The 16859-nt window shown below is 34.2% G+C and overlaps 1 protein-coding gene across 1 annotated transcript in view; it reads left to right on the top strand.

Moving 5' to 3' along the window:
- The window catches only part of ZBTB8A (zinc finger and BTB domain containing 8A), a 47895-nt gene extending 40075 nt beyond the window's left edge, over positions 1–7820 (top strand). The window contains exons 4-5 of the mRNA XM_044671438.1: positions 869–1038; positions 7485–7820. Of these exons, the coding sequence (XP_044527373.1) occupies positions 869–1038; positions 7485–7820 (506 nt within the window). The remainder of the gene's footprint in view (positions 1–868; positions 1039–7484) is intronic.
- The last annotated feature ends 9039 nt before the right edge of the window (positions 7821–16859 follow it).

Raw genomic sequence — 16859 nt, 5'->3', positions numbered from 1 at the left:
ACAAAAGAACAAAAAGTTATCTTCTCCCCCTCTTTTCTGCCTCTAATTTGGGAAGTACTGAAACTATAACATACTGATAACATGACTAACTTGTTAACTTTTGTTAGTTTAATTGCTCTTAATGCCAGTAACAGACAATGTATTAAAAAGGGCTATTGAACTGATGCATTGTTTACCTCCATGACAAATTCTCTTTCTCTCTTTTTTTTTTTTAAATAACATTTTTAGTCTTTTATAGAGACAGCATGGCATATAATGGATAGAGTGCTGGGCTTGGAGTCAGGAAGACTTGGACTTACCAGCTGTTTATAACCATGGGCAAGTCAGTTAACTCTGAGCCTCAGTTTCCTTATCTGTAAAATAGGGATAATGGTCTATATAGTGCCTAATTCACAAAGCTGTTGTAAGAGTCATTTGAGATAATGTATATTATATCTTTGCAAACTTTGAAGTTACAATATGTCATTTTGTAATATAGTGAATAATAATTGAAATTGCTTATTTCCCCATAAGTAGCAATTAAGTATTAACTCTACTTTTAATGAATTTAGACAACAAAAACTGAGCTGATCATATGCATTTTATGTATAATATATTTAACATATAAACCTATTTAAAAGCTTAAATTCACCCAACAGTAGTGATTTGCATATTCTGATTCATCTAGCTTCAAAATTCAATATTTTTCAAAAGAATAGTAAATTAAGGAAATATACTTATCAAGTATAGACATCCTCATTTTGTTATTGAAGACATAGCCTTAATAAAATTTCCCTTATGTTAAAAAAAAGTCCCTAAGAATCTTGGATTTTTATATTACTAGCATCATTACATAAATTCACTATTTAATGAGACTGTTTTATAACAGATGAGCTGCCTAGAATGAGATTCAAATGCCCGTTCTGCACACATGTGGTGAAAAGGAAAGCAGACCTAAAGCGCCACCTTCGTTGCCATACAGGAGAACGGCCTTACCCTTGTGAGGCCTGTGGGAAAAGATTCAGCAGGCTAGACCACCTAAGTAGCCATTTTCGAACAGTACGTATTTGAAAAATCTTAATGTTCATTTTTTAGTAATGTTTATACATGGATACTAGGAAAATATAATTTAGTATAAGGTAACTATTTTATAAATAGCCCCTAAAGAGCTAGAGCTACCACTAGGCAGCCAGGATTTTGGCTAAGGTGCCAGCAGCTATGAAAGCATTTCTTCAAACCTAAGGCTACTACCCCCTAGGGTCATAAGGCCATCAAATCCCTTTCCTTGTCTCTACTTTTTTCTTTCTTTTTTAAAAAGGTTTTATTGATGTGTTTTGTTTTCACATGACAAACAGATCTCTTGTGGATCTCTTATAACAAAGTAAAACTAATAATACAGTGAACTCATCTGAAAGTTCATGCAATGTTTAATATCTATAGCATCTTCTCACTTATTAAAAAAAATTAACAGAAATCTATACTCTCCCTCTCACTCCCCACTTTACTGTGGAAAAAAAAAGGAAAAATAAATTTATTGTAACGAATATACAGTGGTTGTGTTCGTATGTGTGTGAGAGAGAGAGAGATTATACCCTTAATTCATTTCCTTTATATAACGAATAACATATTTCATTATTGGTCCTCTGGAATAAAGAATGGTTATTATACTTATCATAGTTCTTACGGGCTTTCGAAGTTATCCTATAAATTGTTTTGGTAGTGCTCATTTCATTCATCAATGAAAGTCCTCAAAATAGGTCAGTTTCATAATACTGATGTTAAAGAGTATAAGTTTTTCTGCTTACTTCACTCACCATCAGTTCACATAAACCCTTTCATGATTTTTTTAAATCATCTATTTCCATGTTCCTTAAGAGTGCAATAGTATCCCATCACATTTGTTATACCATAATTTATTCCGTCATTCCTCAATTGATAAATATTCCCTTAGTTTCCATTTTTTTCCACCACAAAAAGATTAGCCTGGGGACCAATGGAACCCAGAACACCTATAGTCATCAAGAAGAATCATTGTTGAAACATGCTGGACACTGTCCTTTCATTCTCATGATAAACTTAGCCCTCAACTTCTCGACCTTTATCTTCTGCCCTTCCTTGAACTATATACCTGTTTTTTGTTTTTTTTTTACTTTAAACCCTTAACTTCTGTGTATTGACTTATAGGTGGAAGAGTGGTAAGGGTAGGCAATGGGGGTCAAGTGACTTGCCCAGAGTCACACAGCTGGGAAGTGTCTGAGGCCAGATTTGAACCCAGGACCTCCTGTCTCTAGGCCTGGCTCTCAATCCACTGAGCTACCCAGCTGCCCCCTATATTAAAAGCACCCTTCATTCCTAGATTTCTTCTTCTCACAATGCTTCCATTTTCTAATGTTCACTAAAACCTAGATTTCTTATGAAGACATATGTTTTGGCACTTTCTCTAAGAGTGATAAGCTTTAAAATTTCATACCTGTTGACACATTAGAGCCAGGATGAGTTGGTATAATGCTTTCTCTCTATTGCCATTTTTAGACCTTTAATCTGCCATGACAAATCACTCCATTCTGTCTAGATCTTTGTCACATTCATTTATAGTCATGCTCCCTCTTCTGCAATAAGTTTGATACCTGGAGTTAACTCCAGCTCCTTCTGAATAACATGGCCTCCTGTTTCTTCATGACTCCAATGCTCATGACTTGTATTTCCAGTTTATCTCAACTACTCAAGAGAAGGTCACACCTTAGAATTTCTACATACTTCATCTTGATTTGCTTCTAATACTAGATTCTTTTTTTTTTTTTAAATCCTTACCTCCCGTCTTAGAATCAATACTGTGTATTGGTTCCAAGGCACAAGAGTAGTAAGGGCTAGGCAAATGGGGTTAAGTGACTTGCCTAGAGTCATGCAGTTAGAAGTGTCTGAGGCCACATTTGAACTCAGGACCTTTTGTCACTGGGCTTGGCTCTCAACCCACTAAGCCACCAAGATGCCCTCTGGATTCTTAATTATAGCTCTAGTTTCCTTTGGACTTAAGTTTCTTATTAACTTAAAACTACCTTATATATTTCAAATGACTCAAAGATGTGTGATTTTATTGCTATGTATACTTCCTCCAAAAAGGCAGCTGTGGGTTATTGGTTAAGAGCATTGGACCTGGAATCCAGAAGATCTGATTTCAAATCTAGCCTCAGACAGATACTTCCTAGCTATGTGACCTTGGGCAAATCACTTAGCCTCTGTATGCTTAGGATGCAGCTAGATGACTTAGTGGATACAGTGTCAGGAAGACCAGATTTCGTATCTGGCCCCATACACTTCCTAGCTGTGTGACCCTGGGCAAGTCACTTAATCTCAAACTGCCTGATGGAAGAATCCACAAGATTCTAAAGAAAGAAATGGCAAAACCACTTCAGTATTGTTGCAAAGAAAACCCAATGGAGAGACATGGTCCATGGGGCTACAGAGAGTCAGACCTAACTCCACAACAACATACTTTCTCCATTGGTACAGATTGCATTTCCCAATATGGTATTTTTTTTTTTAAGAATTTCCGAGTCCAAAAAAGTCATCACCTAGTTCTCAAGCCTTTGGTGACATAGATAACATCACTTTAAGTCAGTCAGCCTGACTTCAATTCCTGATGAAATTCTGGAAGGTATTACTAAATAGAAGGTTAAAGATTATTTAGAATAGAAGTGACAATCACAGAGAGCCAGGGTGATTTCATCAGGAAGAGGTCTTGCCAGATTAATTTCATTCCTTCTTTGATAGATGTACTAGATTGACTAATATGAGTTTGCCTAAAGTATTAGCAAAATATCTGATAAATTCACAGATTCCTTTCTTTTGGAAGGAGATGTATAGGCTAGATAATGGCACAATCCAGGTATATTTTGAACTGAAACAGTGGCTAGACCTAAAGAGCAATCATTAATGGGTCAGTGCCAACTTGCAAGAAGTTTTCTAGTTAAGTATCTCACAGTACATGGTTGATCTTGCGTTGTTTAACATTAATTTAGCAATGGCTTGAATAAAGAAAGAAATTGCATTCTTATCCAGTTTACCAATGACCAAACCTGGAAGGAATTACTAACACTTATTGGATGACAAAGATAGGATCCTAAAAAGATTCTAACTGGACTGAAGCAAAAAAATTGAAATTTTAGAGGGAAAATAAAAAATTTTTACACTTAGGTTAAAAAAAGTCAACTTCACAACCACAAAATGGAGCTACATAGCATTTTCTCTAAAAAGAGGTTTTTCATAGATTAAGTGTTCAATGAGACAATAGTGCGACATGGCAGCTTAAAAAAAAGAGTCTTTAGAGGTTGCATCAGGAGAAGCATAAATGTCCAGGAATGGAGAAGTGAAAGTTTATCACTATATTGACTTACACTGTATCTGGAACACTGTATTCAGTTCTGGATACCACATTTTAAGAAGAACATGGATAAGCTGGAGATTGTCTACAGAAGGATAACCAGAGTGGTGAAGGGCCTTAAGGCCATGCTTTATTCTGGAAAATAACTTTATAACTGGAAATGCTGAGCCAAAAGAAGAGAAGACTTAGGGGAAACAGTTACTGTTTTTAAATATCTGAAAATATATTAGAAGCATTCATTCCAAAAGGTAGATCTAGGAACAATGCATGGAAATTGCAAAAAGGCAAATTTAGATTTGACATAAGGAAAAACTTCCCAACAATTAGCTATCCCAAAGTAGAATAAGTTGTATCACATGGTTAAGGATTTTCCCACAGTCGAAGTTCTTGAGCAAAGACTGGATGAGCCCTTGTTAAATCCTTGGAAAAGATTACTCTTCAGGCACAGGTTACACTAGATGGTCTCCAAGGAGCATCTCCAACTTTGTGATTCTGTGAATAAGGATCTGAAGAGAATAAGGCTATGCTGATTCCCAGAAAACACTTCATCCCTCAATTCTATATATCATGTAATATTTAATGTCAAACATTTAGTTCACTGTGGTGGTTCTAAGACCCTAATGACAGATTTGAACTTCATTGCTAAGTATTATATTATATTATGTATATTAATTGCTAAATAATATAAATTCACATGAAACAAAATTCTCATGTATTGCTCTTCCATAAAGCAAAAATAATCTTTTAAATAAATAGATCAGTTCTATGTGGTTAAACTGAGGTAGTGTAAGACACTATGAGAGGGCCTCATACTTTAAATGTCTGTGCCTGCAGTCTCCAATTAGTATCTCTAGAAGACTAGCCTAATGAATCATAAAACCTAGAGGTCTAAAGCAATGGCACTAGTAGAATTTACTATTCACGTTACAGAAGGGATTTATTTCCAAACCCAATTCTATTTATGCTCTAAATGAATGTTATCCTAAAGACCACTGCCATGCCAGGCTCTCTTCAAGTATCTTACAGGAAAGTCAGGTTACATGTTGACAGAGGTTAGAATTCTGTGATTAACCATTCTGATAGTCCTTTGGGTTTTCATTGATCAATACCTTATTATCAATAAAATAAGATAATTTCTTAAGTAAAGAGGTTACAGCAAAATATTACTAGCCCTAATTGTGTTATATTTTTAATTTTTAGAAAACTTACAATTTGATCTGTTTTCAGGGTTTTACAACAAAAATTAAAATGCCAGCAAATTCCATTCAATAGTCAGCTAAAGAGAAATTTAAAAAGAGCAAAGTTTTTTTTTTTGTTTTGTTTTTTTCATTTACCTACTGACACAAAGTAAAAGCATGTGACACCACTAGTTGCTTCCTGGTCAGTGTCTATACTTTTCCTGAGATAATCTAACCTGGCAGTATTATTGCTGTCACTGCTACTTATTTTGACATTATTGTTCTGCCCTTCTAACTCATCTATAGATGTGCCACACTCATGAATTATACACATTAAACAAGAGATTTTATCCTTTTGGGATTACAACACATCATCCTGCTCTAAATCAAATCGGAGAACAAAGCTGATTATCCTAATAAAAAGAAATGTATATAAGACAGATTCTAGTCCATCAGTAATTTTTTTTTTTTTATCCTGGGACTCCATTCTAGGAGCATAGGGCCACAACCAGTAGGCAATGGGTCGCTCAGGGTCACCCAGCTGGGAAGTGTCTGAGCCTGGATTTGAACTAGGACCTTTCGTCTCTAGGCCTGGCTCTCAATCCACTGAGCTAGCCCAGCTGCCCCTACTTTAGGTTGCAGTTTCTTTAGCAGATGTAGTTTTTACAGGGTGGGGTTGCTAGCCCCACACCCAACCCTCCTCCTTTTTCATCTGGGCTAGGGACCATCCTTAGCCCAGGAGTGGTAAGGTACAGTAATATACTACTGTACATTTGTTTGACACTTTTTAGTTTTGAAAGCACTTTAACATATATTGTTTTCTTTAAAATTGCAACATCCTTGTGAAATAGAGCAAGCATTATACCCATTTTATAAATAGGTATAATGTAATGGAAAGGGTACATGATTTGCCTAAGATCACATGACTAGTAAAATGAGAGCTCTAGGATGAGAAGCCAGGCCTTCTCATTTTTTAGTCCATTGTTGCAGGATGTAGTACTACTTTTTAGAAATAAAGGCAGGTAATCCTTTTCCCATCAAAACTTACTTTGGTCAGTTTTAATTTAGGAGCAAATATTTATTTTCTCTAACATAATAGCAAAAGCCAAATAAAACCAAGGTAGAGTTTGAGGTAGGTTTTGGCAGGGTGAGAATTTTAACTTTTTCAGACTCATAATATTATAGCTAGAAGGATCCTCAAAGTATAGTGAATCAGTTTACCTATCTGCAACTTCTATTAACCATTCCTCCTGGTTTTTCCTTTTAGAACTAAGCAGGAAAAAAAAATTGAATCTTTCTTTTAGACCAGCAGTTCTGTTATATCCTCCTCCACTCCCACTAAAATTTTATATTTTTCCAAGTTATACTAAAATATTGTTTGATTAAAGGCAAACACAGGAAAGGGTTAATGATTAAGTTATTAAAACTTTATACTTTTTTACTTTAATAGATTTTGTGAAAAGAAGACTGTGAACCCTCCATGCCAAATTAGTAGTTGCTTTTTCATGAATTATTATAGCCAGAAAAATTCATCAGCCAGTGGTCAGCCCTCCTCTAGTAATTAAATTAGCCTTTCTGAACCCAGCCAATCTTTGTACAGCAATCCATATAACATCAGGTCCAACCTTGGTCTTTTCAGCTTGGTATGAAATACTGAATTTTGCTGCCATCACACCATGTTCCTTCACACCACAACACATCAGAGAACATTTAACTGGATTAAATTTTATAGCAAACACCTTTTAGAAAAGTCAATCGAGTGAAATATTCTGGAAATTCAGGATTTAGCATCCCTAAATATGATTTTAGTTTAAATGTTAAATAGAACTTCAGGCTTTTCCTGAAATTGGATATCATCTTTAAGTTTATGAATTGGCATGTCTTTCTGGTTTTTTCATGTCCTGCTTTTGAGAATTCAACCTTTTCGTGTCTAATTATTCACATAGATTCATCAGGCATGCAAGCTAATCTGCCGAAAATGCAAGCGTCATGTGACTGATCTAACTGGACAAGTGGTACAGGAGGGAACAAGGCGCTACAGACTGTGTAATGAGTGCCTTGCTGAAGCTGGCTTAGACAGCATCCCCATTGATCTGGAAGCTGAACAACCACTTGTGTCCCCTTCAGATGGAGAAAAGAAGTCAAAATGGCAACTGAATGAAGGAAAAAAAAAATCTTATGTGGAGATTGTAGAGGATGGGTCTGCTGATCTGGTCATTCAACAGGTTGATGATAGTGAGGATGAGAAAGAAGAAAAGGAAATAAAGCCCAACATTAGGTAGTTGTGAAACAACTGACCTGGCATGTCTTATATTTGAATTCTTATATTTCTCTCTTCCCCTGACAAGAGTCTGGTTAACACACCTATCATATTGGCTTTTTTAAATGACTTGATCTAATTTGCATGCATTTATGGACAGACCATTAAGTTCCTATTCTGAACTATGTTGCTCTGGGGTACCAGTATGTTGCTGCACTGGAAAAGAGGACCTAGCTTGAGTTGGCATGACGGATGATGAACAACTGATTTCTGAACTATAATATAGTAATACTTTTTATATATTAGAAGATCAACTTGGGAAATTTTTCAGTGATAAACATTTAAGATAAATTAACTATAGCCAAAAGACTTTCCAGGTGCTTTTAAAAAAAATAGATAAGCTATCACATTTTGCATATTCCTGGGGAAAAAAGGTAAGAGCACATTTCAGTCTTGCTGCCCACCTCAATGCATTAATAAAAAAAATCTTATGATAATTTTCATATCTGGAACAACTGGTTCATTAAGGTTTCCTACCCTACATGAAATTTGTTATCCTTCCAAATGTATAAAATGGCTTAGGAATTATAGCAGAAAACTACAATTTAAGATCAGTATTTGAGGTTAGTAATTCATAATGAAGTACCAAAAGCTAAATTAAGAAATGTAAAACTTCCAAAACTCTCAAGTGCAGCTGGAATCAGATTAAAATATAAATGGGAAGAGAACAAAATAAATAAAAGCCTTTCTATTTCAGTTTTGACACCTCCGAGTTAAATTAATGATCGACAAGGAGCTAGAAACAGGCAATACTTTGTTGTAACTTTTCTAAAAGTAAGAAATAATACTAAAATTTAGGCTTCAGTAAATTAGATCTTGCTAATTCAGTTTTTCTTATGGAAAATGTAGCTGTTTATATTCTTATTAGTTCTTTTAAGTTCTTATTAATTCTCTTCTGAAACTATTAAGAACTTCAGTAAAATGAATTAAAGATCATTAAAATATAGTAGTTACTAGGTTATTAAAGTGTTGCTTAGTAAAATATCTGTTTTTAATAGATTAAAATGATTAGCAACACCAATTTTTTTGGTTAATTTAATTTTTCTGAAACTTTGAAAAGTTCACATTAAAATAAATTTAAAACATTCTTACTGCTATATTACTTAGCAAGCTTTAAATTCTTTTTTAACTTAAAAAATGAGAAGTTCTGCCAAAGTTAATAAAATAATTTTAAAATAAGAACCAATTTGTGAGGCATAACTATAGTTTTGAAGTTGAAAACTAAGTAGTAGTATTAAGAACTAAGCCACTCTGCACTATAAAAAGTCAAAGCAAGTGTTGTCACTATTAAGTTTGAAATTAACTTTATTTTTGGGAATTAAAGGCTGCATACTCTAAAGAAAAAATACAAAACTCCATATCACACATCAAGATGGTACCTCTAACTTATTTTTTCTATCTTTTTTAACCATTATCCTTGATATCTTTTTTTGGGTATGAAATTATTACCATATCTAAGTACCAATGTAAGGCCATTGTCTTTTATGGTATTCTGAGAACTTCATTAGGATTACCTTGCCTTAAATTACCTGGAGAATCAATGCAGAGGAATCTAACTCATGTTCTTGGGTTCTTCAACATAAACATCTCTGTGTCAAGATGCTTAAAAACTGTTCTGTATTTATTCTCTAATGCTATTTGGGCTGGTACTAACACCTTTCCAAAATTGACAGATTTCAATTAAGAATCTATGGGGAAAATGGTTAATATGAAATTCACTCATAATAAAGTAGTGCCACATAGATACACTTTCATATTTTGCATTTGTGTAAATTTACATTTACATTTATGCACTCAAAATTAATACTTTTTGAATGTTCTTTTATTCTATTACCTTTTCTGCATGGGAATGTAAATACTGTCAGCTCGGCATGAATATTAATATTTCTTTTCAACATGGTACCATTCTAGGGTATGCAGAGTAACTGTATCCTTTCAGAAATGATGCTACCTTTCAACAGTAAAATGACATTAACTAAGGTACATTCCCCATATTATCAATACCCAAATACCTACTGAGTCCAAACTACTTCTGTTTTACCATTATAACAAAATATAATTCAGAAATATGACATCCTTACAAAATCTGTGATTAAGTTATAAAAAAATAACAATAATTATAAAGGAATTCTAATAAGGAAGCTTTCTAAATTATGATTCCAGACAAAGTGATGCTTTTTCTACACTCTAGCATTTTCTAGAAGGAATGCTTACTGCATTTAATACTGAATACTGAACTGCATTTAAGGGGACTAAAAGCTTTAAATATTATATATGAGAAAATATTTTATAGGGCAGTAATTGCTGAAGTAAGCCTTGTACTAAGAATTTTTAAATTTTTTAACACAGGAAACTGATTTAATTTGGAGTGAAGATTACAATAGTAGACATTTTGTTCCAATCACCAACTTCTGAATTCTGTCACAACTGTCAATGGAAGAGTCTTTAACTGATGAGCTTGGATCCTTGCAGAAACAATGTGGAATACAAATTCTCCATTTAAATGCAGTTTTCCCTGGAGGCAGCAAAATGAACTAAATAACTTCTTGAATTCTCTTTGAGTTCTGTCATCTTAAAGTTTCCTACCCTACATCATTTAATTGTTTATGTAAACGAACATATAACAAAGAAGATGGCTTCTGGACAGCAAGTAACATTCTTAACTTTTCCTCTAAATATGGTTGTTAGCTCTGAAATTTTCACTGAAGATCAAAACTTAGATACAATATTTAGCAACACTAGTTTTGAACAATTAAGTCTCCTTTTCCTTATCTATAAAATGGAGGTAGTGTAATATTAAGAGCACAAGATTTACTGTCAGTGGACTTCAGTTTAAATTTGTAACTGCTACTTACTAACTACATGATACCAGGCAAGTCACTTCACACCTCTGGACCTCAGTTTCCTCTTCTGTCAAATGAAAGGATTGGACTATATGACCTGTAAGGTTGCTTCCAGCTCTAAATCTATGATCTTGTGATTAAATATGGGCTTTTAAAAAATATAAAGTAATAAGAGTTTAGTAAATGATTTAATTCCACAAATATTTATTAGGTGTCTAATTCGTAAAAGGCACCAATTGTTTTTGCCCTCAAGGAGGTTACATTTTACTGACAGCTTTTGAGTTATCAGAGAGTTGTTAGGTATTAAATTCATTAAAAATTATTTTTATAAACCATATGGCCTGATGAATATCCCTTCTATTTCCATTTTCAGCTTTTGCATTTAATTTTTAAAGACTATTAAAACATTAAGAAACAGCTTATTAAAAAGTTTGATTGGTATATTATATAACATTATTTCCAGATTTTTTTGATATTCAGCTATACCTATAACTTCAAATCATAGACAAAAAATTCTATATTGCATTTTGTTAGTATTCATATTTAGCCTTTATACTGTATTTTCTATTTGCCAAGTGCTGTAATAATTATTATCCTTCATATATACCTACGAAATAGGGCAGTTATTTCACTTCTAAGATAAGGACTCTGAGGCACAAGATGTTTATGCAACCTATAAATAACCAGTTAGTGGCAGAAATGGAAACTAAAACTATCAGATTCTTGGAATTCTAGAGTATTATGTACTACTTAGTTCATTAAACTGTAATGTTTATTACTTTAGTTTTATAAGGTAACTTTCTACTACAAATAACATTCACCTGTTTTAAAGCATTGTACGAATATACCATATACAAAATAAATATTGTTCATCTATAAAGCAAATTACTTTTAACAAGAGTTTTGAATGGCATAAAATTTATATGATCACATAAATGGCATTAAAAAGACATTAAAACATTCTGTACATTGTATAATGTAATTCATATTATGTCCAACCTTTTGATGTTCAAATCTTAATTAAATTTTAATGCTAATAAGAATTGACTGGAGAAAAAATTTAGTAAGAAACATCAAATCTCATATTAGACGTGTCAACATGCCCTCATCCCACAAACTTTTTGGTTGGATTTGTCAGCAAATAGTTAAATGGTAACATCTCTTTTCCTTCTAAGGTCCATCCTCTAAGAAAAATGCTAAGCAAATTACATCCTTACTCATTTTTATTTTCTTTTCAGTTCTTTGTTCAAAATTTTGTTCAATTATAGAGCATTTGTGAAATAGCATGTATTCATTTGTTCCAGGGACAGTGATTTTTTTTAATATTGTCAAGAGAGAGTGAAGAAGGCCCCTAGTACTTTGGGTGAACAACTGTAGAGAAAGATATGGACAAGAGTTCCACATGATGGGGTTATGATCTGCTGAGCTGGAAAGAATACCCATATTGGTCACATTACAGATCCTTTTGAGTATCACTCAAAAAAACTAGCCATGAACTTAAATTAATAGGATTTTATGCAAACCACCACTTTGTTTCTACTTAATTGTCTCAATTTAAGGAAGGCAATTTGATTTATATTTAACCCCTAAGAATAGTCACCTTTTATGAAAGGATTTGATGTCTGTTTATTCTCAGGGGAGTTTCTTGTTTTTTTTTTTAATTGTTATGAAGTCATCTTCAGAAGGCTGCAACAGGCTCCCTTGAGGGCCAATCCTATTTTTGAAATGCTGATTTTAAAAATGTTTCTTATAACTACAAACTATTATTACTTTAAAGAGATGCTATACATTTATGTCCAAAATAAAGTTCAATATATGCACTGGGAAATTTCTTAATATCAACTGTTTACTTTGCTCCTTTAGAAAAGGTGCAAATGGAGTAGTCTCATTTAACCCAATAACTCTGTAAGCAACAGGAAAGAAAAAAGGACCTCCCTAGGCTCTCAAGGAGGTCAAAGTAGATCAGAACAGAAGAGTAGGATAGGGAAAGAGGCCGACAATTCAGTCAAGCTTTCATTTTTTTTTTTAATGTTATGAATTCCAGAACACAAAAGATTTTGCCATATAATTAAAGCATTCCAGAGTTTTTATTTAGCTTTGAATTACCTGCTATTTTGGATTTTTTTAATACTATTGCTCCTAATTATTATTCTATCAAATTTTTTAAAATACCATAACTTAAAAGCACAATTCTACCAGAAACAATTTTACTGATTTAACATTAAATCCAAGCATTTCTTGCCCAGAGAGGAGATATTTATAGGAATCTTAAACAAGGAAAGCACTGTAATGGGTAAAAAATATAGTTTGGGATCAGCATTCTAAAACTGGGGTTTTGAACCTGGGGACCATCAATTTAGCCAGAAAAAAAATTGCCCCTTTATTTTCACTAAACTCTTAACTGAAATTTAGGATTTAATTTAATTCTGCGAAAGGCTCCATATGCTTCTCCAGACTGCTAAAGGAGGTCTATAACTAAAAAATGTTAACTCCTTATTCTAAAACAAATCATTTAATTTTTCTTCCTTGATTACTGTCCTCAAGGAAAGGGCTTCTTTATGATTAATACTTTAATCTTTTCAGAATGGAAAATAGAGCCCTGTCCATAGATGGGATACTGTGTCCATCCTTTTAGGAGCTGGGGAAAAATGGTTTTAACTAAACTAAACTAACTTAACTAAGCTAAAAAAGTAGCACTTTTTGTTCTAAATTTAGTTAATTCATTTTTCGTAGGCCTTATTTTTTTTGTTGTTCTTGAGCTATACATTTTACTAAAAGGAATTGAGAAAATATTTCAGGCTATAGAAATATTCATTTCTTAATATTTTCTGTTTAGCAAAAATGGTGTTTTTTATTATGTTTCTATATGCTGAATAAGATAATTTACTAAAACAAGAAAACTGAAAAAAAAATGCCTAATGTTTTATGACCAAAAAAAATTTATAACTGGATGTGTGATAATTAAATTAAGTTTACACAAAGGTGAGAGCACCTTCCAATTCTGGGAGGTCCTAACCCATGTGTGCTTGAGTGAGTAACCAATCAGAATTGAGGCACCGCCCCCTACACTTTCTATGAGAAAGTGTCTATTGTAATTGGACAGGCAGGCTAAGAGAAGGCACTGGAAGTGACATATAGGTGAGCCCTTCCAGAAAGGGAGGGAGGAGGCTGAGACTTGTGTGGTGAAGGGGACCTGAGGGAGCTTTGCTGGTTGGTGACTGAGACTGTTCCATGTGGGTAAGTTAGGCTGACCCTCTTTCTCTTCCCTTGGTGTTTCTGGAAGCTCTATCCTCAGGGAGGCCTCTCTTGCCTTTCTAATTGTAAAGGGCCTTGTGGCTAGAAGCCTTGTTTAATTAACCTCTGTGCCCCTCTGCTGGGCCTCTAAATCCTTACCTGGTCTGGGCCAGAGCTTCTCTCTCAATTTCCCTACCTTCAACCTTCCTAATTGTAAATAAATCAACATAAAAGTCAATTTTGACTTAAGATTATTCTTAATTGGGGAAATTTTCCCCTGGCGATCACTTTTTAATATATTGAACCCATAAAATCCCTTTTTTCCTCTTACAGATGAAACAAACCAATATTACTACAAATTAGAAATCCACTTTTATAAGTGGACTAAATTAGATTTTTCATCTGTGTTCAATTAGTTAACAGAAAAATAGTGCTTGGTATATTAACTCTATCAGTTTGAAAGATATTCAAGAGAAATTATGAATAAAGAGACCTAAATTTAAGCAAGACTGTATTATAAAAAATGTTAGACTTGATGCCAATCATCTTGACTATTTCTGCCTGTGTCACATAAATGCTATGTGACCTTGAGCAAAAACACTATCTCTCCAAGCCTCAGCTCCCCATCTATCCCCATATATCATACTATATCTTACCTATTGATAAGTAGACTCCAAAATTCCTTCCAGATTAAGTAATATAGCTAAATTTTTAACATAAAAGAAACATTTTCAATTCATAAATTTAAGATTAGTATCCTATGCAATCCATACCTTTGAAGTATTCCTGCTTCTTTTTAGCTCAAATTGTAGCAAAGTAGGGATGACAATTATTTCCATCATTATTAGATATGATATTAGAAATTTCTGATAGCTGTAGCAAAAAGACAAGAAAAAGAAAGCAAGGAAATAAGCACAGATAAAGAAGACAATATCCCTTTACAGAGGATATGATGGTTATTTAAGGAACCCCAGAAAAACAACAGAAAATTTAGTTGAAAAAAATGACTTGTAAAATAATAATACAAAATAAATTCCCTCAAAGCACAAGCACTTCTCTAAATTATTAATAGCCTAGGAAGGAGAAATTCCATTTAAAACAACAAAGTATATTAAGAGTTAACCCACCAACATTACATAAAGGACATATAAATACCACAACAAAACAATTTTCACATCATTAAAACAGATCTAAATGCCTAGAATAAAATTCAGTGTTTATATCTGCTATTATATAAGATACAAAATACTGGCTAAATTTTTTTAACCTCAAGTCAAGTCAACAAGCATTTATTAAGCGCCTGTTTTGTGTCGGATCCTGCTAAGGGCTAAGGATACCAAGAAAAGCAAAAAACAAACATAGCACTCTGCAGGAGTCTAACTCCCACAGGTCCAGGAAATCTTGGTGGTGGGACAGTGTTGGCGTGTTAAGATGAATGAGAGACAGTCTGAACTTCAGCCAGACAGGCATCATGAATACTGCTCTGCTCTGCCTTGAGTAAGGTTTATTTTACACTTTGAGATTACACATTATGTTGGCATGGAAATCCATTCTCATCCATTCTCATCATACATACTTTTTTAGAGACAATATATTAAGTCATACATTAACTTTCTTACAACTTTTAATTCTCCAGTGACTTTTAATATTTTTCAGAGGTATGTTTTGACATGTTTCCCAGACAATGGGGTAGAGAGAGAACAGTTCAGGGATGTACTGGCCTTTACATGGAAGGCTACTTCTCTATTTTTCATCCATTGTAATGTATCAAATCAGGGATGGAGGAGGGGCTAATTGTTTTTGGTTTCTCATTATGTAAGTTTCTGTGTATGGGAATGGAAAATTCAGGTGCAGTTTGTTGGAGTTTAAAATCTTAAACACTAACTCACTATTTGCTGGTTTGTTATGAAGTGACTTTTAGGGGAATTTCTGTATTAATATATGTAAAGGTGGGAATTTCCTAGGAGTTTGTAGGAGGCCTCTAAGGGCTCTAATAATAACCTATAATGTTCTGTATTTCCCTGGGCCTGAGTGGGGATATTGATCACAATAATTTCAATAATAAGGAGTGTTAGTAAGAGAAGAGCCACACAGGGATATCTGGGTTTCCATCTTTCCTGAGACTGCCATGCACTTCCTTGGGGTCCCCACTGTGACCACGTCAGACAGGGTGGGTTTGATGGCTCCCAGCAGCACTCAAGCTCATAGTCTACTGGGAGAAACATGCCAATAACTTATGTACAAGTGAGCTATCTACAGGATAAATTGGTAATCATCAATGGAAAGAGCATTAGCAGTAAGGAGAATCAGGAAAGGCTTAATGAAGAAGGTAACATTTTATTTGAGACCTGACGGAAGTCAGGAAAACCAGAATATGGAGATGAAAAGGGAGAGAATTCCAGTCATGGGGAATAGCCTTAAAAATGAATGATGTAGGGGCAGCTAGGTGGGTGAGAGCCAGGCCTGGAGACAAGATGTCAGCTTCAAATCTGGCTTCAGATCACCATTTTAGAAATATTACTTTGGAAGCTGAGTATAGGATGGGTTAGGGTAAATCAGAAACTTGAGGTAAGGGATCCAACCAGGAGACTATTGCAATAGTCTAGTCCTCATTGGCAAATCTATTCTGAATTCAAGTGCCCAGAGGTCAAATTCAAGCTGACTGTGAGCCCCCAGATTACCAGAGAGTTGAGAGAGAAAGTGCTTGCTTTGGGGGCTGGACAGAGGAGTGGGGCATGCAAAAAAAATGTCCTCAGGCACTGGGAAGAGGGGAAAGGAGCAGCTCCCCAAATGCTGGCTCTGCTGGCATGCCTCGTTTACACCAACACTGGTCTAGGTGTAAGGTGATAAGGGCCTATACCAGGATAGTGGTGGTTTCAGAGATAAGAGTATATATAAGAGATGTTTCTAAGATAGAATTAACA

This window comes from Gracilinanus agilis, chromosome 3, assembly GCF_016433145.1.
Source record: "Gracilinanus agilis isolate LMUSP501 chromosome 3, AgileGrace, whole genome shotgun sequence".
Taxonomy (NCBI): domain Eukaryota; kingdom Metazoa; phylum Chordata; class Mammalia; order Didelphimorphia; family Didelphidae; genus Gracilinanus; species Gracilinanus agilis.
Note: the sequence above shows the minus strand (reverse complement) of the source record. Positions and strands in the feature narration are given on the sequence as shown.